The sequence below is a fragment of the Aegilops tauschii genome, chromosome 6 (assembly GCF_002575655.3).
Source record: "Aegilops tauschii subsp. strangulata cultivar AL8/78 chromosome 6, Aet v6.0, whole genome shotgun sequence".
Taxonomy (NCBI): Eukaryota; Viridiplantae; Streptophyta; class Magnoliopsida; order Poales; family Poaceae; genus Aegilops; species Aegilops tauschii.
In genome coordinates, this window is record NC_053040.3 from 289996301 (window position 1) to 290022883 (window position 26583).

The 26583-nt window shown below is 51.1% G+C and overlaps 2 protein-coding genes and 1 pseudogene across 2 annotated transcripts; 2 read left to right on the forward strand and 1 right to left on the reverse strand.

Moving 5' to 3' along the window:
- Window positions 1-777: 777 nt before the first annotated feature.
- LOC120966445 (uncharacterized) lies at window positions 778-18934 on the reverse strand (annotated as a pseudogene).
- On the forward strand, window positions 18669-22364 carry LOC109786694 (ribosome biogenesis protein BRX1 homolog 2). Its single transcript, XM_020345265.4, has 8 exons — window positions 18669-19478; window positions 19568-19709; window positions 20059-20137; window positions 20246-20370; window positions 20949-21050; window positions 21156-21224; window positions 21309-21407; window positions 21962-22364. The coding sequence occupies exons 1-8, from the start codon at window positions 19267-19269 to the stop codon at window positions 22097-22099; spliced, it is 966 nt and encodes a 321-aa protein (XP_020200854.1). The 5' UTR covers window positions 18669-19266; the 3' UTR covers window positions 22100-22364.
- Window positions 22365-23553: 1189 nt separating this feature from the next.
- LOC109786695 (large ribosomal subunit protein eL6) lies at window positions 23554-25314 on the forward strand. The gene is made up of 4 exons (XM_020345266.2): window positions 23554-23857; window positions 23933-24039; window positions 24698-24879; window positions 24972-25314. Exons 1-4 carry the CDS (start codon window positions 23643-23645, stop codon window positions 25125-25127), a joined length of 660 nt encoding a protein of 219 aa, XP_020200855.1. The 5' UTR covers window positions 23554-23642; the 3' UTR covers window positions 25128-25314.
- Window positions 25315-26583: the final 1269 nt, after the last annotated feature.

The following is a 26583-nucleotide window of genomic DNA, read 5'->3' on the forward strand; positions in this document are numbered from 1 at the left end:
ATCTTTGGATTTGGCATGCTTATTTTGGTTTACCAGGGTCTCTGAATGATATAAATGTTCTTCAACGTTCTCCTGTTTTTACAAAGCTAGCTGAAGGCCAAACTCCTCCAGTGAATTATAGCATCAATGGCCATCAGTACACAATGGGGTATTATCTTGCAGATGGTATCTATCCACGGTGGGCAACATTTGTGAAGAGCATACCAGCTCCAGATACCCGAAAACATAAAACTTTTGCCAAGAGGCAAGAGGGGGCTAGGAAAGATGTGGAACGAGCCTTTGGAGTTCTTCAATCCCGTTTTGCCATTGTTCGTGGACCTGCTAAAGGATGGAAACGTAAAGAAATCGGTGATGTCATGAAAGCTTGTGTCATAATGCACAATATGATAGTTGAAGAGGAGCGACAAACTGGTCGGCAAAGCTGCACTTTTGAGGCAATGTGAGAAAGAGTCACGGTCTCTCGTACTCATGCGGAACAACTGAGCTCTTTTATTCAGATGACTCACCGGATTAGAAATCAAGGTGAACATGACCAGCTTAAACTTGATCTAATTGACCATGTGTGGCAAAAGTTTGGAAACGAGTGATGTCCTAGTTATAAGTCTGTAATCCATTTCTTTTCATCTAGTTTTAATTTATGCAATGAGTGATGTAATCCATGAATTTGTAGCTATCAATAAAATATTTATGCAATGAGTGATGTTATCAAATAGTTCATACAACAACTAGCGGAAAGCAGTAAATAGTTCATATAGCTCACATATCAAATAGCTCACATTACCCTACGCCTCGAGCAAGGATCTCATTCTGCTTAGCTTGGTAGAACTGCTTTTGCACATCAGTCATACCACTAGTGTCGATCAGCATGACCCTCTCATCTAATTCAAACTGTCTCCGTGCATCCTCCCTCTCGTTTCGTGCATCCTCCTTCTTTCTGAGTGCAATCTCCTCTTTTCGCAATTCAAATTGTTGTGCATAGCGAGCATTTCTTGCCGCTTCTTTGATCTCATCCTTCTCTTGCTTTGCTGCTCACACAGTTTCTAATGACAGCTTGCAAGCATTCTCATCAGCTTTACCTCTCTTGTCCTTCTTAACACCATCAGGTCTTTTCTCATGTTCAAGAGCATCAGTGTGTATCGAGGTTGCATCAGTGCGTACCGAGGATGCATCGGACGGATCATTGGTGGCTGTGCCTGGACTTCCATCAATGGTCTTCTTTTGTTTCTTAAGAGAAGTTTCAAGTTCTCTTGTCTGCCACTTTGGATACTTTGCAAACTCTATATAGCAATGCATCAATGTGAAAGGCCGTTTTTTTTACATCCATTTCCTTGAACAGAATGTGTGCATCGTTTGTCTGCACATATAAATATATTGTTAACAAATGCACAACACATATAGAATATTGCACATCACATATAGAAGTACAAGATAGGCAACCACATACACAAATGCACAACACATATAGAATATTGCACATCACATATAGAAGTAGAATATTGCGCATACCTTTTCTGCTATAGTCCTTCCACTTTCTTCCTTATTTAAAATCTGCTGAAGGCAACCACAAAATTTGGAGGTCTCTCTGTTAATCAATGTGTAACGGCAATTGATTGCATTAGGATTACGCTCCAGCCATGACGATTCCTTGTGTGTGTTGTAGTACTCTGAAATTCTAGCCCAATAAGCATCTCGGTTTTGATCAGTCCCAACAATATCCAAACTTGTATTTGCCCATGCTGCTATGAGAACCTTGTCCTCATCACTAGACCAATTTTTTCCTTTGTTGGATTTTCCTTTCTCTATTATTGCAGAACGTTGATGCGTTGATGGTGTTGCTTGATGCTGAGTTGATGGAGTTGTCTGCTCTCCAATTGGACTTTGTGGTTGTGTTTGCGTGTAACCAAAACCAAGGGTGTCCAAGAAGCTTTGGTCAGCATCCATCTGCAAGCAACCAATGCACAGCTATTTTAGACCATAATCTGGCATCAAATTGACAAGCAAAAAATTATTGAACGAGATGTGGGGCTTCAAGGACAGTCATCCTTGAAGGGTTGGGCTCCCTCACATCCGCTGCCTCCCCAGCTCTGACCGTGTGAAGAACGGCACAAAAACCAATCAGAAATTAAGTTGACTGAAGGACAGCCAATAAAGTGGCGACCATATGCTCGCTGCCCATAGATGAAACGGGGGATGGATATGGTGTCCCAAACCATTGCGTGTTATACATAAAAAACATGAATAATTACTGAACATAGCTACATTGGTATACAATTATCATCAACTGATACAGAACAATTTCATTTTTAACGAACAAAAAAAACGACGGATAGCACAACCCTTTTCATTTTTCAGTGTGCAAAATCACTCATTCCTGTGAACTGGGGACTCTAGCCATGGCTTGAAATCGACATAGCATATCCTCCATCTGGATATGAACACTCTGTTGCTGCTACTTTACAGTCCTTTTTTTTCTTCAGATTATTCGATTTTCACATATACTTCAGTAATTTCAGTTTGGTGCACCGACTAGCAAGAACAAGCGAACAGATGAACAACATTGCAGCAAATCCATCAGGGGAAGCCTCGCGCCGCGCCAAATCCACCGCGAAACCCCGAGGCGAGCGCGCGCGCCCTACCCACCTCCTCCACCGCCGCCGCCGCCGCCGGCCCCTCAATCAGGTACGCCCCGTCTCCTCCACCCACCCAATCTTTCTCTCTCCCCCTCTGTCGCACCTTCCGTTCGATTCGTGCTGAGACCTGGCGCAATTTGTTTCCTCCGAACGCAGGGGCGTCGTCCGAGAAGACGCGTGTGGCGACGGGAGGGCGGCCGCGGCACGAGATGGAGACTGGGGAGGCGGCGGTGCCGCCCAGGGCGACCAGCGGGCGGAGGTACAAGGCGCTCACAACGTGGCGCTTCCAGCGCGGCTTCGTCAGGAAGCAAGCCAAGACCCCCGCCGCCGCGCCCAGAGGCCGTGGCGGTGCGCCGGTGGGCGGTTCTGGCGCCAAGCGTTCCAGATCGGCGTCGGTGGTGGGGAGCGGCGCCGCTCGTCCCGCCGCCCCAGCAGACAGGCGCGCCCGTCCGCCGCCCCTGCATCTCCCCCCTCCCCCCCACCGCTCCGCCGCCCCTGCATCTCCCCCCTCCCCCCCCATCGCGCGTGCGACCGCCGCCCCTCTGCTCCCGCTCGCGAGAAAGGAAAAAATGGTTACCTTGGGCGGCGGCCGGAGAGGAGACGCGACGGCGACCTTGGGCGGCGGCCGGAGAGGGGCGACGGCGACCTTGGGGAGGCGGCCGGAGAGGAACGGGAGCGGGAGCGGGAGGCTTTTTTCTCTTCTTTTCCCTTCTGTTCGCGAGCCCACGAGCGTGGTTCGGTCGTGTTTACTCCCATGCCAGGTATGCTCGTGGGAGCGACGTGTATAGGTACACGACCTGATACACGATCCACTGGGAAACATTTTTTGATTTTGATCGTGTATATTTAGCATCCACCTCCATATACACCATCCACTAGAGATGCTCTAAGGGACTTTTGTTATATGCATTTAGTAGAACACTGCCATGCCTTGTTTTGCTATGTTAACTTCCTGTAGCATGTTAATTTCGTGCTCTGAACATTGCTACCTGATGCTGTTTTCTGCCATGTCCAGTAATTTCACTAAGTCTGTGATCCTGTTATCTTTTGCACTTTTGCCATGCTTGTTTGAGCTTGTTATGTTGTGATCTAGCCATAGCTCAGTGTTCATCTTTTGTCAAGCATCTTCTGTAGATTACTGTCATATGCTTTGTTGCTATGTTAGAGTGCTGTAGCATAGTTTCTTGTTGTATTCTAAGTGCTATCATGCTGTTAATCGCAGATTCGTGTCATTCTTGTTTTGCTTGCCATTTGCAAACCGTGCATCCGTTTCCGGTGATCTTTATATCGATTTCGACCGAAATCATCTCATCTTTCCAGTGGCATGCTTGGTTTGCCAAGTTACTGCCTTGTTCATCATTTTCCTTCCGGAGCACGTATATGCATCGCATATCATATCTCGCATATCATACATGTTTTGCATCATGTTGCTTGTGCATTTCTCGTGATTGATTGTGGTTCCGTTTGCTTGTGTTCTTGTCTTGGGTAGAGCCGGGAGACGAGTTCGTGAACGAGGAACCTGTTGAGTACGCTTACGAGGATCAAGCTTTCGACAACTCTGAGAACCTTGCAGGCAAGATGACCACCCCTCGAAATCACTTCTATCTTTGCTTTGCTAGTTGTTCGCTCTATTGCCATGCTACGCTACCTACCACTTGCTATATCATGTCTCCCATATTGCCATGTCAGCCTCTAACCATCCTTTCCTAGCAAACCGTTGTTTGGCTAAGTTACCGCTTTTGCTCAACCCTTCTTATAGCGTTGCTAGTTGCAGGTGAAGTTGAAGTTTGTTCCATGTTGGAACATGGATATGTTGGGATATCACAATATCTCTTATTATATTAATGCATCTATATATTTGGTAAAGGGTGGAAGGCTCGGCCTTATGCCTGGTGTTTTGTTCCACTCTTGCCGCCCTAGTTTCTGTCATACCGGTATTATGTTCCTTGAGTTTGCGTTCCTTACGCGGTTGGGTGATTTATGGGACCCCCTTGACAGTTCGCCTTGAATAAAACTCCTCCAGCAAGGCCCAACCTTGGTTTTACCATTTGCCACCTAAGCCTTTTCCCCCGGGTTTTCGCGAGCCCGAGGGTCATCTTATTTTAACCCCCGGGCCAGTGTTCCTCTGAGTGCTGGTCCAAACTAGAGCACCGTGCGGGACCGTCCCTTGGCAACTTGGGTTATATTGGTACCTGTACGCTTCGCTTATCCGGTGTGCCCTGAGAACGAGATATGTGCAGCTCCTATCGGGATTTGTCGGCACATTCGGGTGGCTTTGCTGGTCTTGTTTTACCATTGTCGAAATGTCTTGTAAACCGGGATTCCGAGACTGATCGGGTCTTTCCGGGAGAAGGTTTATCCTTCGTTGACCGTGAGAGCTTATGATGGGCTAAGTTGGGACACCCCTGTAGGGTATTATCTTTCGAAAGCCGTGCCCGCGGTTATGAGGCAGATGGAAATTTGTTAATGTCCGGTTGTAGAGAACTTGTCACTTGACCCAATTAAAATACATCAACCGTGTGTGTAGCCGTGATGGTCTCTTCTCGGCGGAGTCCGGGAAGTGAACACGGTTTGAGTTATGAATGACGTAAGTAGGAGTTCAGGATCACTTCTTGGTCATTGCTAGCTGACGACCGTTCCGTTGCTTCTCTTCTCGCTCTCTTTTGCGTATATTAGCCACCATATATGCTTAATGCCTGCTGCAGCTCCACCTCATTACACCATCCTTTCCTATAAGCTTAAATAGTCTTGATCTCGCGGGTGTGAGATTGTTGAGTCCTCGCGACTCACAGATTCTACCAAAACAGTTGCAGGTGCCGACGATGCCAGTGCAGATGATGGGATCGATCTCAAGTGGGAGTTCGATGAGGAACGTGGTCGTTACTATGTGTCTTTTCCTGATGATCAGTAGTGGAGCCCAGTTGGGACGATCGGGGATCTAGCATTTGGGGTTATCTTATTTTCATTTGGATCTTGACCGTAGTCGGTCTATGTGTGTATTTTGGATGATGTATGAATTAAATTTTATGCATTGTGTGAAGTGGCGATTGTAAGCCAACTCTTTATCCCATTCTTGTTCGTTACATGGGATTGTGTGAAGATGACCCTTCTTGCGACAAAACCACTATGCGATTATGCCTCTAAGTCGTGCATCGACACGTGGGAGATATAGCCGCATCGTGGGCGTTACATCTACTGATCTATAGGTTCACTTGGCATCATAAAGAACGAATTGCTTGACTGTGTGAGAGCTTTCTCAGCATACAAAGAACCGACAGTTGCTCTGTTGAACTCTGCCTTTCAACTATTCTCGAGAAAATTCCATCTTTCTAGCATATATTCAGCAAATAAGGACATAATCAGCAGATCTTCTAAACAGGACATAATCTGAAAAGCTATTACAGCATAATCATTAAAAATGAGAGTGTGCTAACATAATTAGTACATGTATGAGAGTTATATTTCACGGATGAGAGTTATATAATATAACATAGGAAGATCCTCTATCCACACTAAGTTGAGATGAATACCAAGTAATAGAAGTTCACATGTTCAAGTGATTGTGAATATACTCACTCAAAATTATCATGCAGCGTTCCAATGTCTGAAGTGCCAGGAAATCTGTTAACAAAGCACAGAGGTGACTCTGCAGATCTGCAAGATTGTAACAGCGATTGTGAGAAACAGTATAAGAGAAATGCTGCTTAACATATATATAACCACCGGTACATGCTCTACTTTCCAGTTTGCAACTTTTCAGGAAGAGCAACACTGTAGCCCTGCACATTGAATTATCAATGATAGTTTAGTCTTAATAAGCATTTTTCCCAAACCTTAATTATGTCCTAGTGTTCAAGGGAAATGCTAAGGTGAAGTCAAACATGCACAGTTGAAATTGAGAAGCCATAGGCAGTGTTCTCACGAGTACACTGAACCATCAGCGACAGTTTGTTTCAAAATAAGCCATTCCTCAGACACATGCATTGTTGTCCCTCGGGTACGTGCCATTTAAACACGAATACGCAAGGCTCCACAGAGAACCCATACGCTTAGCAATTGACCGAAATTTTTGACAATTTCTATTAGGATCTTATAGGGTCAAAATGGGGTATACAATTCATAACAAAACTGCTGCCTCCATATTCCAGATCAGGATATGGATACGTGCCATTTAAACTCAAATATGCAAAGCACCACGTACGAACCCATACTCTTAGCAATTGGCCGACAAATTTGACATTAGTATTTCTGGCCAAAGAATACATCTGAGGGGGATAAAGTAACGCGTGACATATGTATCGCAGATCAAATTCTAACGTTCCAATAGACTAGAGGAAGATTTCAGTGCTTCTAATCACCCCCTTGAAGTTTATATTCGTGCTCCAGTAATCATCTTGCGAACTCAAAATTAGAAGGATGGATGCTTGGTGAAGTAGGATTCAGATGGCCCTTCTAAAGGAATCGTCCTTCTATTATGATTCACCGTCTTAAAATTTCAAATTGAGCCATTCTCCTTATCTTTTAGTTTCCTATTCCATTGTCTGCTGTAAAGGACCAACATACATAATCCATCACAGGATTTTAAAACCCATTATTTATATTGTCGGTGTACAAAAGTATGGGCTCTCCTTTGTACCCCTTTACTTGTGCACGGGCAGTCAGAGCCGCACCTGCGGCCACACTTAGCAGGGCAGAGGAGGGAAACCGGAGCACAAGACAACCAAAGCAACGCCAAGACAGAAACAGAGCAGAGGGGCGAGGTGAACTCCCCCGGCAAGGCCCTTGCCGGGGCGGCCTCCACAGCCCCGGCAAGAGTCTTGCCGGGGCAACTTGCCCGACACCAGCAGAGCCGCCACCCTTGAGCCCAAGCGTTCCAACACCATCAACCACATTGGAAAAAAGACTCGGGAGGCACCTCCATGGTGGCATGCAAATCTTTGTGAAGACCAGAAGCACACAAGATCAGATGAGAATCAGAAGACGACGATCCTCGGCAAGATCCTTGCCGAGGAAACCCACGAGACCCCCGGCAAGACCCTTGCCGGGGATGACCACGATGCCGCGGCAAGACCCTTGCTGGGGCCCCGACAAGACTCTTGCCGAAGACATCCGCGAAGTCGCCGCCCGGCCCGCGCCCGCCAAGATTCCACCGTCCTTCCCATACAGCTACCAGCCCACCAACTAGGCGAGCACCTGCGTGGCGACGAGCGGCCTCTAGGCCAACTCAGCAAGCACCTGTGTGGTGGCATGCAGATCTTCGTGAAGACCCTACCACCACGCCAGCTCAGCAGCCTGCCAGCCTACATGGCGCTGCATGCCTCGCTGGCCTGGACGCGTGTCGGAGCAAGACGGAGCGGCGACGGACGGGACGGGCCTCGTTACCGTCCCCAATAAAGCAAGGGGACACCTAAGGAGCGCATTTAATGCATTCTGTCCCGTAATGGCAGGCGATAAGCTTGTACATTGTATACCGTTCCACCTCCTATGTGCCACTGTGGTAACCCCTTTGTCTATAAAAGGAGGCCCGCGGCATACTGAGAGAGGATTCGGATCTTTTGGACGATGCACGCACCGTAGCTAGTTCAAGAGCTCAAGAACACTCAAATATACACAAAAAGCAGGACTAGGGTATTACGCATCCTCGCGGCCCGAACCTGGGTAAACAATCCTTGTGCTGGCTTCTAGACCCGCTCTTTGCACAGCCCCGCGCCCGCCAACCGTAGCAAAAGGGATTCCCAGTGATCCCGTAGGTGTCGTTTCCCCCGACATCTTTGGCGCGCCAGGTAGGAGGTGCAAGCTGTGAAAATCCGGTCTAGCAGTTGGTTTAGCAGTTCTTCGTCGCCATGGCTCCAAAGAAGAAGACGATCATGGCTCGGTTCATCTGGGGCCGAACGGCCCGTACAAGTGCGGGCGAGCGGCGGGGCGGTCGCGGATGGGAGCCGAGGCACGGCCCGCGGACACCCACATCGCTCTGGCAGTCAAAGCCTGGCGAGCGGCGTCGTACGTGCGCGAGACGACAGGCCGCACGCTGCCAGATCCAGAGACGGAGTCGTGCCCCCCGCAGGCGGCGCGGGGCCCTCCAGGGGCGGCGTCGTGCCACCTACAGGCGGCACGGTGACTTCCAAGACGCCTACGCCGGCGCCCGCAACGCACTCTTCTCAGGTCGTGCGCGACGAGCAGCGCCACCGGACTAGTGACCCCGGGCGCCGCCGCGGGAAGAGTCCCGTGCGCCATTCACGAGACGTAGAAGACCAACATGCACGCCGAGGCGCTGGCGAAAATGGCGCGCAGCCGCAAGGCCGTGATAGAGCTCCTTCTAACGTGGTTAGAAGTCGGAGCGTGTCACGGTCCACGCAGCTTTCGCCGCCACCCGCGCCAGCGGAAGCTTTGGCGCGCGCGCAATTACTCCTCGACTTCCCTCCTGCTGCGGAAAAGCTCGACGAGTGGAGAGCCACCATCCGGAGCCTCGTCAGCATCACCAACAAGGACGAGCCGCGACCCGCGGGGCCCTCCGGCCGACGCTCCGTCGAGCCACCGCATGCCAGTGGTAGAAGGACCGGAGGTGCTGCGCCTATGGTGCACTCTCCTCCACACCAGCTTCTGCCGGTGCCGATCCGTCGAGATGACGCTTGTGATAACATTTTCATAGCGTCGTCCGACCCACGGACCCACCGCGATCAACGCCAAGTTCTCCGAGAGCGAGCCCATGAAGACGCTCGAACCACCATCGAGCGGCGGCGCGAAACACGCCATCAGTCAGATAGGCGGGCAGGGCCCACTATGGACCACCCAGCACCGGGGGGCTCTGGTGGCCTACCTTACGAGGTAGGCTGCCCAGCTTTTACCCGTGAGCTGCGGCAGTTCCAGTGGCCCACTCACCGCATGTTCAAGCCTGATGTCGGCGAGAAGTACAACGGCAAGACTCACCCGTTAGAGTTCCTCAGCATCTACACCATCGCAATGCAAGCTGCTGGGGCTCGCGACGACAAGGTGCTCGCTAATTACTTCCCGTTTGCACTTAAACCCAACGTTATGTCATGGTTGATGCACTTGCCGGCGGATTCCATTTCTTCCTGGTCGGATTTGTGCCATGAGTTTGTTGGCGCCTTTACTGGAGGCCACCAAGCTCATGGCCAAGCAAGCGATTTGCATGTCATCCCCCAGAAAGAAGGCGAGAACCTGCGCAAGTACATACAGAGATTCAGCCGGGTGCAGTACAACATCCCAGACGTTCATCCCGCTGCTGTCATCAGCGCGTTCCATCAGAATGTGCGGAACCGCAAGATGCGCGAAGAGTTGGCGATGAACAAGGTCAAAGATGTGGCGGAACTCTACGTTCTGGCCGATAGATGTGCTCCGGCTGAAGAGGGGAGGAAGTACCCCGGCAAGGACACCGGTGCGGAGACCGACTCCACAGACGAAGACACCGCCGCCCCGACGAAAAAGGGCCGGCGCCGCAATAGGAAGCGCAAGGGCAAGATTGTGCTTGCCGTTGAGGGATCCGGCGAGCTCGGCGCCGCCAAAAAGGCCAAGGCTGACGACCCCGGCAAGGAGATTGCCGGGTGCGCCGCCTGCCGGGCCTTGGCGGCCGCCGACAAGCCAGGAGGCTCCGACAAGCAGTACTGCAAGATCCACCGCACCAAGGGCCACGACCTCCAGAACTGCCGACAAGTTAAGGTGCTTGCTGAGAAGCAAAAAGCTGAGTATGAGAGGCGGGACAAGAAGAAGGGTCAGGATGGTGCCGAGGGGTTCGGCAAGAAGCGTGGCGGCCAAGCAGGTCGCCGTGGCAAAGATAACCAACAAGAAAGGCCCGCTCGGGGCCGTGACAAGAAAGAGGAGGATGATGATCACGACGAGGACGACGAGTCCGGTGAGCACGAGTTCCAGAAGGCTACAGCGGCTATGTGCGTCGACGGTGGCGCCTCGTTGCACACCTCACACCGCCAGCTGAAGCAGTGGGCGCGTGAGGTCGCTGCGGCAGAGCCGTCGTTCGATGCCCAGAAGCCACTGAAGTGGTCCCGCACACCCATTGTTTTCGACACCGAGGATCACCCTGACCGCACAACTGCGGTTGGGTGTTTGCCGTTGTTGGTCTCACCAACAATACACAACCTCAAGGTGACGAAAGTGCTGGTTGACGGTGGGGCCGGTCTCAACCTGATCTCGCCCGCTGTGATCAAGAAGCTGCAGATTCCTGATGGAGACCTCGAAGAGACGGGCACGTTTCAAGGGGTCAACCCGGGAAGGAGTCAGCCCAAAGGTAAAATCACGCTGCCCGTTACATTTGGGGGCGAGCTGAACTATAGGACGGAGAAGATCGTCTTCGATGTCGCCGAGATCCCCTTGCCATACAATGGGATCCTTGGCCGCCCAGCGCTGGCCAAGTTCATGGCGGCGTCCCACTACGCCTACAACACGTTGAAGATGCCGGGGTCGCTGACCATCATCACCGTCCCCTCTGACAAGAAAGACGCACTCATCTGCGCCGACCAACTCTACCGAGAGGCAGTTGCAGCAACTGCCGCCAGGGCACTTGCTCCTGCCGCTGAAGCTCTAGGGAGGAAGAAGGCCAGCAAGACTCCTTCCGGCAAGACCTCTTCCGGCAAGACCTCTTGCACCCACTCCGGCAAGCGCACCTCTTCGGAGTGTTGTGCTCCCGTTGAGGACGTGCCAGAGAGCTCCACCGGCAAGAGCAAGAAGTCCAAGGCTACACCACCGGAAACCAAGAAGGTGTCCGTCAAGGAGGACGGCACGGGCGGGGCTTTCACTATAAGCTCCACCCTCGACAGCAAATAGGAAAGCGTGCTCTCGCCTTCCTGCGGGCGAATGTCGATGTATTTGCATGGCAAGCATCCGACATCCCCGGCGTTCCCAGGGAGGTGATTGAGCACCATCTTGCTGTCTGTCCTCACGCGCGGCCCGTCAAGCAGAAGGTCAGGAAGCAAGCTTTGGAGCGGCAAGAGTTCATCATTGAAGAGATCAGGAAGTTGGAGGCGGCATGCCTGGTAAGAGGAGTACTCCACCCACGTGGTTGGCCAATCCGGTAGTGGTGCGTAAGGCAAATGGGAAGTGGAGGCTGTGTATTGACTACACAGACATCAATAAAGCCTGTCCAAAGGATCCTTTCCCTCTGCCACGCATCGACCAGATTGTAGACTCCACTACCGGGTGTGACCTGCTGCCATTCCTCTATGCCTATTCATGGTACCACCAGATCTTCATGATGAAGGCAGACGAAGAGAAGACCGCGTTCATCACCCCATGTGGTACGTACTGTTTTGTACGAATGCCTTTCGGGTTGAAGAGCGCTGGTTCGACTTTTGCCCGAGCGGTCCAGATTGGTTTTGAGCCCCAGCTGCATAGAAATATGGAAGCTTATATGGATGACATAGTGGTCAAAACCAAGGACAGGGCCACGCTCGTGCAAGATTTAGAAGAGACATTCGCAAACCTGCGCAAGATAAACCTCAAGCTCAACCCAGAGAAGTGCGTGTTCGGTGTCCCCTCCGGCAAACTTTTCGGGTTCTTTGTGTCTCAACGCGGAATCGAAGCAAATCCTGACAAGATCAAAGCGATTGAGCAGATTGAGGCACCGAAACGGGTCAAGGACGTTCGTAAGCTCGCCGGTTGTGTTGCTGCCCTGAGTAGGTCCATCTCCAAATCTGCTGAGCGCGCCCTCCCCTTTTTCAAAGTTTTTAAAAAGGAGGGTCAAGTAAAATGGACTCCGGAGGCAGAGGCAGCAATGCAAGATTTGAAGAGGTACCTCTCCTCCATGCCAATACTAGTCACGCCTAAACCACAAGAGCCATTGTTGCTGTACTTAGCAGCAACGAATCAAGTGGTCAGTGCTGCGTTGGTGGCGCAGAGGGAACCTGAGGGAGAAGCAGCAGTTGCAGCAGAGCCGACGGATGGCGTGCCGGGGGCTTCCCCGGCAGAGCCTGATGCCGGCAAACCAGAATCCCCGGCAAGGCCCGAACCCGGCGAGGCAGAGCTTGAGCGGATGGGCGAAGTGGGACAGAAGAAGAAGATGGTGCAGCATCCGGTGTATTTTGTCAGTTCCCTCTTGCAGGGGGCTAGGTCAAGATATTCTGGAATGCAGAAGCTGCTTTTCGGCCTTCTCATGGCCTCGAGAAAGCTGCGCCACTATTTCCAAGCGCACGAGATCACCGTCGTCACCCACCTCCCTTTGCAACGGATTTTGCACAACCCAGATGCGACAGGGAGGATTGTGGAGTGGGCACTGGAGCTGTCAAGCTTTGGCCTCAGATTTGAAAGTACTTCAACAATCAAGAGCCGAGCTTTGGCGGAGTTCATAGCAGAGTGGACCGCAACGCCCGACGAGGAGATCCAAGAGACCACCCTTCTCGGCAAGGAGATGAGCAGTGAGTGGATTATGTACTTTGACGGAGCTTTCTCACTCCAAGGCGCTGGTGCTGGCGTGCTACTCGTCGCACCCACCGGAGAGCACCTCAAGTACGTAATCCAGATGCACTTCCCCCGGGAAAAATCAACGAACAATACGGCGGAGTACGAGGGGTTGCTTGCCGGTCTTAGGATCGCGGCAGACCTCGGAATCAAGAAGCTCATCATCAGAGGTGATTCGCAGCTCGTCGTCAAGCAAGTCAACAAATATTACCAGAGCCCGTTGATGGAGGCCTACGTGAATGAAGTGAGGAAGTTGGAAGAACGTTTCGACGGCCTACAGGCAGAACATGTTCCCCGAGCGGAGAACAGCATTGCCGACGACCTGTCGAAACGCGCTGCCCTCAAGTTGCCTGTGGAACCAGGTACCTTTGTACTTCAGTTAGTACAACCATCCGTAGAACCATCAGCAGGGCAGAACAAGAGAAGGAAGATAAGCCCCGGCAAGTACCTTCCCGCTAAGCTCCCAGGAGCCGCCGGCAAGGAGGTTGCCGGGTACCCCGAGCTAGCCGAGGGGTAACTATTTCCGACGGGGCCCCAGGCCCTGACCGTAGAGACAGCTCCCCCTGCGGCCGGAGATGTGCCTTTGGTCCTTGCCGTCGAGCCTCAGGCTCCGGCATGGGCACAACATACCGTTCAATTCCTCCAAACAGGGGAGCTTCCTGAGGAACAGGAAGAAGCGGAGAAAGTAGCCCGTCGGTCTGCCATGTATCAGTTCATTGACAATGTTCTATACAGAAAAAGGCCGAATGGTGTGAAATTGAAGTGCATTCCCCGAGAGGAAGGACTGGAGCTGTTGGCAGAGATACACGGAGGCATATGTGGCTCCCACATAGGGTCGAGGGCCCTTGCCGGCAAGGCATTCCAGCAAGGTTTCTTCTGGCCCACTGCCCTCCAGGATGCAACGGCACTAGTAACCAAGTGTGAAGCGTGTCAGTTCCATTTGAAGAAGCTTCATCAACCAGCCCAAGCCCTTCAAACAATCCCTCTCTCCTGGCCATTTTCGGTCTGGGGGCTCGACATACTGGGCCCCTTCCCCCGTGTTGTCGGGGGCTTTGAGTACTTGTACGTCGCCATCGACAAGTTCACAAAGTGGCCCGAAGTGGAAGCAGTGAGGAAGGTGACAGCACAGTCAGCCATCAAGTTCTTCAAGGGGCTAGTTTGCCGTTTTGGTGTGCCGAACAAGGTCATCATCGACAACGGCACGCAGTTCACAAGCCGCACCTTCATGCAATACATTCAGAACCTCGGTAGCAAGGTTTGTTTCGCTTCAGTGGCCCACCCATGGAGCAACGGCCAGGCGGAGAGGGCGAATGCTGAAGTACTGCGAGGCCTAAGGACAAGGACTTTTGACAGGCTGCGCAAGTATGGAAGGCGTTGGATTGATGAGTTGCCGGTGGTTCTTTGGTCGATCAAAACGACGCCAAATCGAGCCACCGGCCAGACACCCTTTGCCCTGGTGTACGGGGCAGAAGCAGTTTTCCCCACGGGACTCATATACGGGTCACCTCGAGTGCTCGCTTATGATGAGCTTGAGCAAGAGCAGCTGCGGCAAGATGACGCGACGCTCCTTGAGAAATATCGTCTTCGGGCGGCTGTGCGAGCTGCACGCTACCAGCAAGCCTTGCGCCGCTACCATAGCCGCAAGGTTCGTGCCCGAAGTCTTGAGGAAGGCGACCTTGTTCTTCGGCGCGTTCAGTCGGCCAAGAATTCTAACAAGTTGACGCCAAAGTGGGAAGGCCCTTATCGGGTAATACGAGTCACCAGGCCTGGCGCAGTCCGCCTGGAGACCGAAGATGGTATCCCAGTGAGCAACTCCTGAAACATCGAACATCTTCGTAAGTTTTACCGATGAGGCGCCTCCCGGTAAGCCACCTTTTGTACAAGCCTTGCTGACAAGGCATGTAACCCTCTGTACAAAGCCAGGCGCAGACCCTGAGCATAAATAAATGAAGCGCTGGCGCCCTAAGTTTTAGCATGCATGCTAGGTTGAGTCTCTCCCCCTGTTAGGGTTGATAGTGCTTAGCGGCGACTAACCCCTAGCACAGAGGTCGAGTATGCATCTCTCTGTTCCTTTCCGTCCTCTTTGGTTCACAGGGTGCATGGACATTTCTGCTGAGCTATTTGAAAGAAAGAGAACAAGCCGACGCTCCAACCCCGGCAAGCCAAGGTTGCCAGGGGCTGCGGACCCAGGATCCGACCACAGCAAGCCAAGGTTGCCGGGGGCTGCAGATTCAGATAAGTCCTTTATCCCCTGTTGTGCATTTTAGTATGGAACTGGGACATATGAAGCCTCGTTTTATTCCTAGGCCACCATGCTCCCCTTTTCTGTGCCCAAGAACTACTTCCTGGGCCGGAACTTGGTTGTAGTTGCGGTGACAAGGAAGCAAACGAAGGGCCTAACCCTACTTCGCCCCAGCCTCCGTCGAGAGCGTGAGTATGGTTGTAAGTGAAGTGAGGGGACGGCAAGGCCTGTTGCCGGGCGACAATGTTTATCTTAAAAATAACAAGGATTCATTCCTTGGCACGGGACTCGCTCACGCACGAATAACCCGGCAAGCACCCTTTTTCATTAATACGTCCCAAACAGGTACAACCCGTATGGAATGCAAACATGAGCAAGGGGATTACAAGTTTTAAATCTAACAAGCGCCCGCAGGCTTAAAAACTAAAAAAAGATAATTGCCCCGTAATCCCCGTTCTTGCCCTTTCCTCCCAGGTGCAGCAGGTGAAGGCAAAAAGGGGGCGACGAGGAACGCGCCGATGGAGAGCTTGACGAGGAAGACCCTCGGCAGGGCGCATGACCGAGGGAGGAGGGCGGCGCGGTCAGTCGGAGTCGGCATCCTCCCGCCTGACGCCCTCGTCGTCGCTGTCGCTGTCCTCCTCGTCACTCTCGCTTGAGGAGGAGTCTTCATCATCGGAGGAGCTCTCCACGCGGCACTTTAGGCGAGTCCCCAAGTCCCCAAAGACCTTGACGGAGAGCAGGCCGTTCTCCATTAATTTGAAGTAGAGAACGAGCCCCCCCCCCCGACAGGCTGTGGGCACGAGCGAAGGTCTTCCATCCGCGACGAAGGTACATGACGTGAGGGGCGGGGAAGTCGACATCGACCCGCGTGCTACCATTCCCGCAGCCCCTCATATGCAACCTCAGAGCCTGTGGCGGATCGAGCTCCATCTCCCAAGCGAACGGAGTAGGGAGACGAAGACGACGGCGCACTGGCCGGTGCAGCCTGATGAAGAACTCGCGGGGCTGGTCTCCAACGTGGCCCTCCATTGGGGGAGGGGCTGCTGGCGGAGGCGAGGCCGGTGCGCCGCCCCGTCCTCCTCTTCCCCGAGCACCACGGCGACCTCGGCCTCGCCCCCTCCCCCTTCCTCTCACGGCCGGCTCCGCCGCCATGAGCTCTTGGGAGGGAGGAGCGCGCTGTCGAGCAGAGACCCTCGTCGCCGCCATCAGAGTGCCTGCGCGCCCTCTCACCATAGCGGAAGAAATGAAGGGGTCAAGGTGGGAGGAGATGAATGATGAAAGGTTGAGGGGTGCCATTCCCCTCCCTTTCTTATAAAGGGGCGGGGCCAGGGCCCGGCTGCCCCACTTAACCAATCCGGTCACCAGGGTCGCGGAGAATCGAGACCGACCCGCTGCTCCAATCAGCGACGACCGGTTCCCCGCCTCGTCATTTAAGGCCTGTGCCCCCCGCGTCCACCGCCTACCATCTTCGAGGCATGGCGGACACGTGGCGAGCAAGCCGAAATAAAGGAGACGAGTGAGGCGACCGTTTTCCACCCCGTGATCGTGGGGCACGGGCGCTTTGAAAGCCACGACTCAAGTTTACTTAGTAAATGAGCCGCGCCCCTGCGTTTTTCTCTTTTTTATGGGGAAGGCGTGGCCGCCTCTTTACCATTTACCGCGACGTGACGCATGCGTGACGGAACCGCCCCACGCATGACCACCACGTCACGCGCGACCCCCACGTCACGTGCGACCCCCACGTCGCGCATTCAGCGCGGGTCGTGGGGAAGCGCAGCGGACGGAAAAGTTACTGCAGTAAAACTCTGCCCCGCCTGCCCGCGCACCGTTCTGGGCCTAGCCCAACAACGTGTTGCGCTTATGTGTGGCTCAGGCCTGGGGGCTCCTGTCGGTGTACCAAAGGAGGGCTCTCCTTTGTACCCCTTTACTTGTGCACGGGCAGTCAGAGCCGCACCTGCGGCCACACTTAGCAGGGCAGAGGAGAGAAGCCGGAGCACAAGACAACCAAAGCAACGCCAAGACAGAAACACAAAGAGCAGAGGGGCGAGGTGAACTCCCCCGGCAAGGCCCTGGCCGGGGCGGCCTCCACAGCCCCAGCAAGAGTCTTGCCGGGGCAACTTGCCCGACACTAGCAGAGCCGCCACCCTTGAGCCCAAGCGTTCCAACACCATCAACCACATCGGAACCAAGGCTCGGGAGGCACCTTCATGGTGGCATGCAGATCTTGTGAAGACCAAAAGCACACAAGATCAGATGAGAATCAGAAGACGACGATCCTCGGCAAGATCCTTGCCGAGGAAACCCACGAGACCCCCGGCAAGACCCTTGCCGGGGATGACCACGATGCCGCAGCAAGACCCTTGCCGGGGCCCCGGCAAGACTCTTGCCGAAGACATCCGCGGAGTCGCAGCCCGGCCCGCGCGTGCCAAGATTCCACCGCCGTTCCCATACAGCTGCCAGCACACCAACTAGGCGAGCACCTGCGTGGCGACGGGCGGCCTCTAGGCCAACTCAGCAAGCACCTGTGTGGTGGCATGCAGATCTTCGTGAAGACCCAACCACCACGCCAGCTCAGCAGCCTGCCAGCCTACATGGCGCTGCATGCCTCGCTGGCCTGGACGCGTGTCGGAGCAAGACGGAGCGGCGACGGACGGGACGGGCCTCGTTACCGTCCCCAATAAAGCAAGGGGACACCTAAGGAGCGCATTTAATGCGTTCTGTCCCGTAATGGCAGCCAATAAGCTTGTACACTATATACCTTTCCACCTCCTGTGTGCCACTGTGGCAACCCCTTTGTCTATAAAAGGAGGCCCGCGGCATACTGAGAGAGGATTCGGATCTTTTGGACGATGCACGCACCGTAGCTAGTTCAAGAGCTCAAGAACACTCAAATATACACAAAAAGCAGGACTAGGGTATTACGCATCCTCGCAGCCCGAACCTGGGTAAACGATCCTTATGCTGGCTTCTAGACCCGTTCTTTGCACAGCCCCGCGCCCGCCAACCGTAGCAAAAGGGATTCCGAGTGATCCCGTAGGTGCCGTTTCCCCCGTCATTATATACTCCTCCATTCCATAATTTGAACTAAAACCGTCCTTCTATTATGACAAGAATTATGGAATAGAGGGAGCAGCGCTGTAATGAATAGCTTAGAGAGTAGGATTTAACTCACTGGCTACCTGATCCGTTAATTATTTTGATGTTCAAACCAGAAAGTTGTAGCTTCCAATGAGACATCGTTCGCCACTCTCTGAAATGTAAACACAATATGCTGGTTTGAAATCCTAAACTTCCAACGGGAATTTTTTTTTTTGCAAAATATCTTAGCTTTAGGAATGCACAAACATAAACTGGTTCATATAGTATAGAACTATGGGAAGTGCATTATCCAAAACCGAACGGTAAAGATACAATATTAAAATGGGCACTCAAACCTAATTCCTTTCATCTGTCTACATAACCAAGCAAACAACAACAACAACAACGAAAACTAGCAAATACCAAAAAATTCAGAAGAGCCGCCGCACGACCAAGCCGCCAATCCATCTGGGCGCTTGCCTCTGTTCCCTTCTCTGTTGTTTCTCATGATCTTCAGATCGAGCCGCAGCCGCGCCACCCGGTCTGCGTCAATCTGCCCTCCTCTCCACCTAGCTCCCCGCCCTGTCGATCCCCGGGTGCAGTGCGGCAGCGCATCACGGCGGCGGCCAGAGAGTGTCTTTTCCCAGTTCATCATCCCCGTTTGTTTGTTTGTTCGGCTCATGGGCCGGCCCACATCGCCATGCCCCTCATCAGAAAAGAAAAGGAAAAACCTAGCCCTAAATAGGGCTGGACCGGACAGAAAGACCCTAACGGTTAAGCCCTCTCGCCCCGAGACCCACAAGCAACCCGCTCCCGCGTCGCCGCCGCCGCCGCCGCCGCCTCCGCAGCGCCTGCGCCTTCCTCGGCAGAAGCCCCGGCGCCCCACCCCCCATGGCGAAGAAGAGGAAGCGCAGCTCCGATGCTCCCGCGCCCGCCGTCGTAGAGAAGCCCGACGACTCTGCGCCGGAGCGGCCGGAGCGCACCCTCTTCGGCTTCAAGGACCAGCCGGACTCCGCCGCCGAGCCTGCTTCCAAGGACGCGGGCCCCTTCTTCCGGAACAAGGAGAAGGTGCTCATTACGTGCTCCCGCCGCATCATCTACAGGTGAGCCTCTCTCCTCCGAGCTCTGCGGCGGTCGCCGGACAGATGCTTTTGTCTTTCGGCGGGTTGGGTTGATGCGTGTGCGCGCGCAGATACCGGCACCTGATGCAGAACGTGGTGTCGCTGCTGCCGCACGCCAAGAAGGACAGCAAGGTCGAGTCCAAGCAGAGCAAGGGCAGCGCGCTCAACGAGCTGGTCGAGCTCAGGAGCTGCTCCAGCTGCCTCTTTTTCGAGGTATGGCACATTCGCTGCTTGCTTGCTTTCTTGATGGAAATGGTTTGCCTTCCATGGGATGAAGGGTACCTACTTTGATAGGAGAACTGCATGATGGCAACATTAAAGGTTGCTAAATCATACCACATTTAACATGGATGGAGCAAGTAATTTGTTTCTGGTGCTAAATCAACTTCGAATTTAGCTCTGATCCATGTCATTGTTCTTGCGTGAACCATGAGTGTTTAAAAGGTGTTAGCTCCACGTTGTTGTTCTTGTCAGTGTAACATCGCTCCAAAATTAGGAAATCTGAATATGCACTATAGTTGCCAATTCTTATATTGAAGCATCTTCTGCGTGTATATTGCAGTGCAGAAAACAGAAAGATCTTTACCTTTGGATGGTCAAGTCTCCCGCAGGGCCATCAGTGAAATTTCTAGTCAATGCTGGTACGATTTCACACCTATAGTAGTTATCCAGTTGTTTTACTATGCGTGTATTCTTACCATGATGATACATCTACTAATGCCCAACCTTCCTGTAACATTTACTTGCAGTTCACACTATGGAGGAACTCAAGCTCACGGGTAACCATCTGAAAGGGTCACGTCCTCTGCTAACATTTTCTTCAAATTTTGACCAGCAACCTCACTGGAAACTCTTGAAGGAAATGATAACTCAAGTATGTTGATGCTCTCGCATGTTACATTATGCTGTGCACGTGTTATCAGCAAGCATTTTTGAACGAAGATGATATTGATCTGTATTAATGTTGTCTATTTTTTATCTGTTTTTGCGAGATCTATTTATTCTTATTTACCATGTGCTTTTAATTGGTGTAAAAAGATGTTAAACTTGGTTTCTTCCCACATGTTTACAATAGTCGTATGTGTATGCCCTTTTGTTATACATTAGCATGTGGGTGTGATGCATCCACTATTGGTTTTCTATGTTTATAATATGATATGAACCTTTGAGGAAGGATTCACCTATGATAACTGTAGTTATATTCAAAGAGATCCAAGTTAATGGAAACCTTCTGGATGTTAAAAAAACGTGTATTTATGGTTCCATTGCTTTTTGTGAAGGAGTAGAGTTCTGTTTATGAGGTCATCAGATCAGTATTAGTGATGCGATAATACATTCCAAATTCCGATAGGATCAAATTAATTCCGAATTCCGACTTCTGATAGGATCAGTATTCTGGATGTTAATCAAAGAAGTTTAGAGCTAACTCATTGCCCATTGCCGTGCTTGCAGATTTTTGCTACTCCAAAAGATCATCGGAAGGCAAAACCTTTTCATGATCATGTGTTTGTCTTCTCCATTGTGGATGACCACATTTGGTTCAGAAATTACCAGGTGGTGTATTGGTCTCTTTGCATTTGTATTGCGATGAACTTTCAGTACTTAAAACCATCAAGTTATTATCACCATCTGAATTTTAGCAAATGATATACTTGGCAGATTTCTGTACCCCACAATGAGATTGATAAAGTTGATAAAGGAGGCCTAGATAAAATTACACTTGTTGAGGTAAAAGTAGAGTGAGCTTATATCTGCATAATTTATATGGCATGTGGTCGCTAATCAACATTTTAATTAAATTGCCATGTGTAGGTTGGCCCCAGATTCTGTTTGAATCCAATCAAAATATTTGGTGGTAGTTTTGGTGGCCCCACATTGTATGAGAACCCATTCTATGTGTCTCCCAATCAGGTAATGCTTTCACCGGTTGCTCTAGACTATGGTACATATGTTCCAAAACATATTTGTAAGGAAATCAAGGGGTTACCTCTTCCATCATCAAGGAATGGTCATATTATGTTTTTTCTTGTGTTTCTTTGGTTGAAACAAACTCTGAGAAAACTGACAAGTGATGGAATGGTGGGTGCACAGTTACTTTATAATATTCTAGAATGACATTCGATATCAGTTATGGTACAACCAAGGTACACTTTATGCATCAATGCTGTCCATTTGACTCAATCCATGTCGTCCATTATATTTCATTGACATACACTCCTTGTACATTGCTGCTTCATTCTGTTTTCGCTGTGTTGGACCTAACTACCTATCATTTTTATCGATCAACAAACTTAGAATAGTGTCATAGTCTGGTATCTTGCTGTGGTCTGGGAGAAAAGGATTTACTGCTCATATGGCTCCGTTCACCAGGATTTGTGTATTTAATTCAGTTGCAACAAAGCATTTCCCGCTATGTTCATGCATGCCTTCCCATCTAAACCTGTGGGTCTGTTTATTTGGAGCAGATCCGCGCTCTAGAGAAGCGGAAGAAGGCAGGCAAGTACGCCAAGAAAGTGAAGGCCAAGGTGAGGAGGAAGATGCATGAGATGGAGAACACCCTGGAGCCTGATGAGTTTGCTGATCTTTGGAAAGGGGAAGACTAGAGCGGATGCAGCAGCGACTGTACCAATGAGGTTGTCTTGAACTACTCGCTGGCAGTGACCAAGTAGTGAATTTTGCTTAATATTCTGTGGTAGTTCTTGTATGACAAAGCATGTGTTTTATTACTATAATGAACAACTCGATTTCGGTCATGCCTGTATCCATATTGCCAGTGTGTTTGCCAGTATATGCTACGTCAGTACCTTGCTACCGGCTATGTGTTTCACAGCCTTGTGCCTGATATAATTGCAAGCAACTCGGTTTTTATGCTGGCCTCCGTAAAAACGGTTGATATGATCTCATGTCGTGTTCTGCTCGGATCTGTTGATGAGTGATACTTGGAGAAGATGCTTAGGCCTCCTTTGGTTTAAATGAATTTTGTTTTCGATCTGTTAATAAGGCTGATACTTGAAAATGTTTAGGCCTCCTTTGGTATTCCTGCAAACCAAAGAAGAAAAAATACCGATAAGGGTCTGTAGAAACTTCAAACACCACAAAAGTTGGCCAAACTCCAGACGCATCCACTGGAAATCTAAACTGACCGAATCCTGGAAGACATGTCGGAGACACGATTGCACACGCCCTGCGCCGACACAAAGCACACCAGTGGAAATGGGGATGCACATGCCCTGCGCCGACACAAAGCACACCAGTGGAAATGGGGATAGGGCAGGGATAACATTGTTCATATGCCTCGCCGTCCCAAACCAAACACGAAGACCCACAAACAAAAACCTAAAAAGTAACACTCGCGACGATGTATAACAGATTCAAGCCTAGTGTTGAGCCTGTCGCCATCGCAAAGGCATGCACTGACATCTTCTCTCTGGTGATCTAGCCAGGCCAGGGCACCCGGTGAAGAGCGTTACACTGGGCGTGCACCGTTTGACGAAGACCGCCGCTCAAGCACCCATCTCTTTCATCGTCGCACAATAATCCTCCAGCACCTCTGCAACAGGCTGCCCCCAATTAGGACCTCCCCCGGCGCTGCCGCATGGGCTTATCGGCGATGCGCCCTGGCGGCGACTAGAGGGGTAGGTGAGGGGTGGCGGCTAGGGTTTTGTCGTCGCCCACCTTTCTCGGAAGACTTTTTTTATCAATATAATTTTTTTTTCAGGTTCCACCATCAAAAGATAACGGAAGAAATCAATATAATATTATTGGAGAATGAAACATTAGCGACTACCATGAAACTGAACTAATGTCTCTCTTAAATCATCGAAGTTTGAATTAATGTTTTCGCTTGTTTTTTTATATTAGAACAATCAAACCTTTTTTATTTTTAGAAGAGAACAGTCGAACCTAGGGCAAGTGACGTGGTACCGATGTACAAATGGGCCCTAAATACGTACAATTCCACACGGGCACTCAGCCCAGCATCAAACATCCTTCACGGCCTGGCCCAGAAAGTTAGGGTTTGCATCCACCTCCACGCCGCTGCACACATATAAGCATGCGACCAAACCCCATCGTCCATTCTTCCCTGCCGCCGCCTCCTCCCTTCTTCAGCCGAAGCGCCCGCACGCCCCAACCCAAGGGATCCCAATGGCGCCGACCTCCAAGATGGCCCTGGGCATCAAGCGCGCGTCGCGGTCGCACACCTACCACCGCCGCGGGCTGTGGGCCATCAAGGCCAAGCACGGCGGAGCCTTCCCCAAGGCCGAGAAGCCAGCCGCCGTCGCCGAGCCCAAGTTCTACCCCGCCGACGACGTCAAGCCCCGCACCGCCAGCACCCGCAAGCCTAAGCCCACCAAGCTCAGGTCCGTCCCACTACCGCCTCGCAGCTCCCTCTGTCCTCCGCGGAGTTTAGGTTGAGATCGATTTGGCTGTTGCAGGTCGACCATCACGCCCGGTACGGTGCTGATCCTGCTCGCTGGGAGGTACATGGGGAAGCGCGTGGTGTTCCTCAAGCAGCTCAAGTCTGGCCTGCTCCTCATCTCTGGTAAATCTCGTTGGCCCCTGCGCTATGATACTGAGATGCACCCACTCCTCATAACCCAGTAGCGTAGGTCTTCTTCACATTGTTGGTTTGTGAATTTAGTTATAGGTTACTTACTCGGAGTAGCTATTCATGGATTGATGCAGGGTGGAAGCATTAAGCTATGTAGGTTCTCTCTTGTTTGGTTGTCTAGTTCCAGCCTGTTCGTCGTGTAAATCAGATTTGGACTATAACTACCATATGGGGTTCGCTATTTACTAGAGTTTTTTTCTCTAAACACTGGCGGTGCATTTTGTGTGTTGTAAATGCGTAGAAATTTGACTTGGGAACTACACTAAAATGCCATCTAGTCCTTTTTTTAGTGACATGTTTCTATCTGTTAGCATATGTTGGTGTCATTGTTATTGGTTCCCACTGGATGTTTCGGACAACAAAGTTTTAAAATGAATTCGATTCAGGCATCTGGTTCTGCATTCAACATTGAATTGATAGTCTGAGAATTTCCTTCTTGCATGTTTGGCTACACCAGTTGTTCTGCGAAACCTGGGAATTTAGCATGCCCAATACTTCTAATAGCAACCAAATATGCTGTTGGGCCAATTGCTTATTTCATGGTCATATAAGTTAGCATTCATATTTTAACGCTGATGTTTCTCTTCAGGACCTTTCAAGATCAATGGTGTGCCAGTTCGCCGGGTGAACCAGGCTTATGTCATTGCCACATCCACAAAGGTTGACATCTCTGGTGTTAAGGTGGAGAAGTTCGATGACAAGTACTTCGCCAGGGACAAGAAGACTAGGGCAAAGAAGACTGAAGGGGAGCTGTTCGAGACTGAGAAGGAGGTACATCCCTGAACCATTGGACGATCAGCTTATGTTTATGTCATTATTTGCTCTGCAACTTAGTTCTGTCTCTTGTCTGTTAACCTCTGCAGACTACCAAGAATCTGCCAGAGTTCAAAAAAGACGACCAGAAGGCCATCGATGCTGAGTTGATCAAAGCTATTGAGGCTGTCCCTGACCTTAAGAACTATCTTGGTGCCCGGTTCTCTCTCAGGGATGGTGACAAGCCCCATGAGATGACCTTCTAAGTTGCTACAAGTTCCTGAGTTTTGGATGTGTTTTGCCTAGATTGTTGCTGAAATTTGTACCCTGTTAGTTGACTTCCTATGTCAGTTGAAGTGACCATAAGATATTATGAGAAGATCAAGAGAATCCTTATCTGCTTTGGTGGTTCTTTTTTTACTTATGCTTAATGGAACAGTTTGTCTTGCGTTATTTGTGCTGCGATTTGTTTTCATTTTCATTCGTTCTGCTGATGTTTCTGCAGGTGATCATGTTGTGATTTAGGTCAATATAGTGTCGATGTTTAGCTTGCTGGTTGTTCTGGGATTTCAGCCATTTGCCTTAAGTGTTACTCCCTCCGTTCGTAGATATAAGACCTTTTAGAGATTTCAATACCGCCTACATATGAAACAAAATGATTGAATCTATACTACACATCTGTATGTTGCTCATATTGAAATCTCTAAAAGGGTATTTAGGCACCTGTGAATTTCGTTGTAGCAAAGGACAACCGATTACTATTCTGACGTAGGAAAACTCCAAGAGGTACATGCATTGCCTTGGAGAGGCACCCTCGCCGAAGGTCGTGGAGCTGGCGGCGCTCGATGGCGCTGTGTCCCTGCACGGATATGAGGCATCAAGGACGCTCGGGCTCGCGAGAAGCTCCGACACGGCAGCGACATCCGTGCACTACGCCTCGATTTGAGCCAGCCAGCGCTGTTCCGTGCATCTCTAAGAGGGCTAGTTGTACTGCTGCTCTGCCCACAGAGTGTGAACCCTGCCACTACGAGTGGCGTGATGTCGACGGCCATCGCCTCTTCCTCCTCGCTGACCTCAGCCATGCCATGGCCCTCCTCCTCGCCGACCTCAGCCATGCCATGGCCCTCCTCCCTCATCTCCTCCTTCGAGCTCCACTTTGGAGGGCTCGAAGGTTAGCTCGTCTCAATGCTGGCCTGGTGACGGACGCAAATGCGAACTAGGGATTTTCGGACGACAGATGGCTGCTTGGACAGTGGGAGTAGTGGCTTAGAGGTAAGGTTTTGGGGTGTTGGTGGCCTACTTTAATAGTCAAGGCGGGCGGAGCGGCGAATATGTGAATGCGGACAGCCAGAGTAGGTTTGTCGGTCACCACGCTGGTGTTTTTAATACGGGTAGGCAGATGGGCGATTATGTCCGTTGCGAATGCATAAAGGGTTCTAGAGATAGACGACTGGAGAGCGGTTTTGGAGTTGGGCTGGTTGTTGGAGTCCGACGTGGCAGATGTCTGGACTCCCCTCAGAGCTCCCCCTCAATTTGGGATCGGGCTACGGGATTGGGATTCCATACGTCAGGACTAGTCTGGCCCTTTTTCCTTAGAAAATAGTCTGGCCTAATTTAATGATCCACGTTGAATTTGGAGGACCTAGAAGTATCTGGATCGTCCGGTCCGGACATTTACAACTGTTTTGGTGATCGGTGTTGGAGACCCCTTAGAAGAGAATG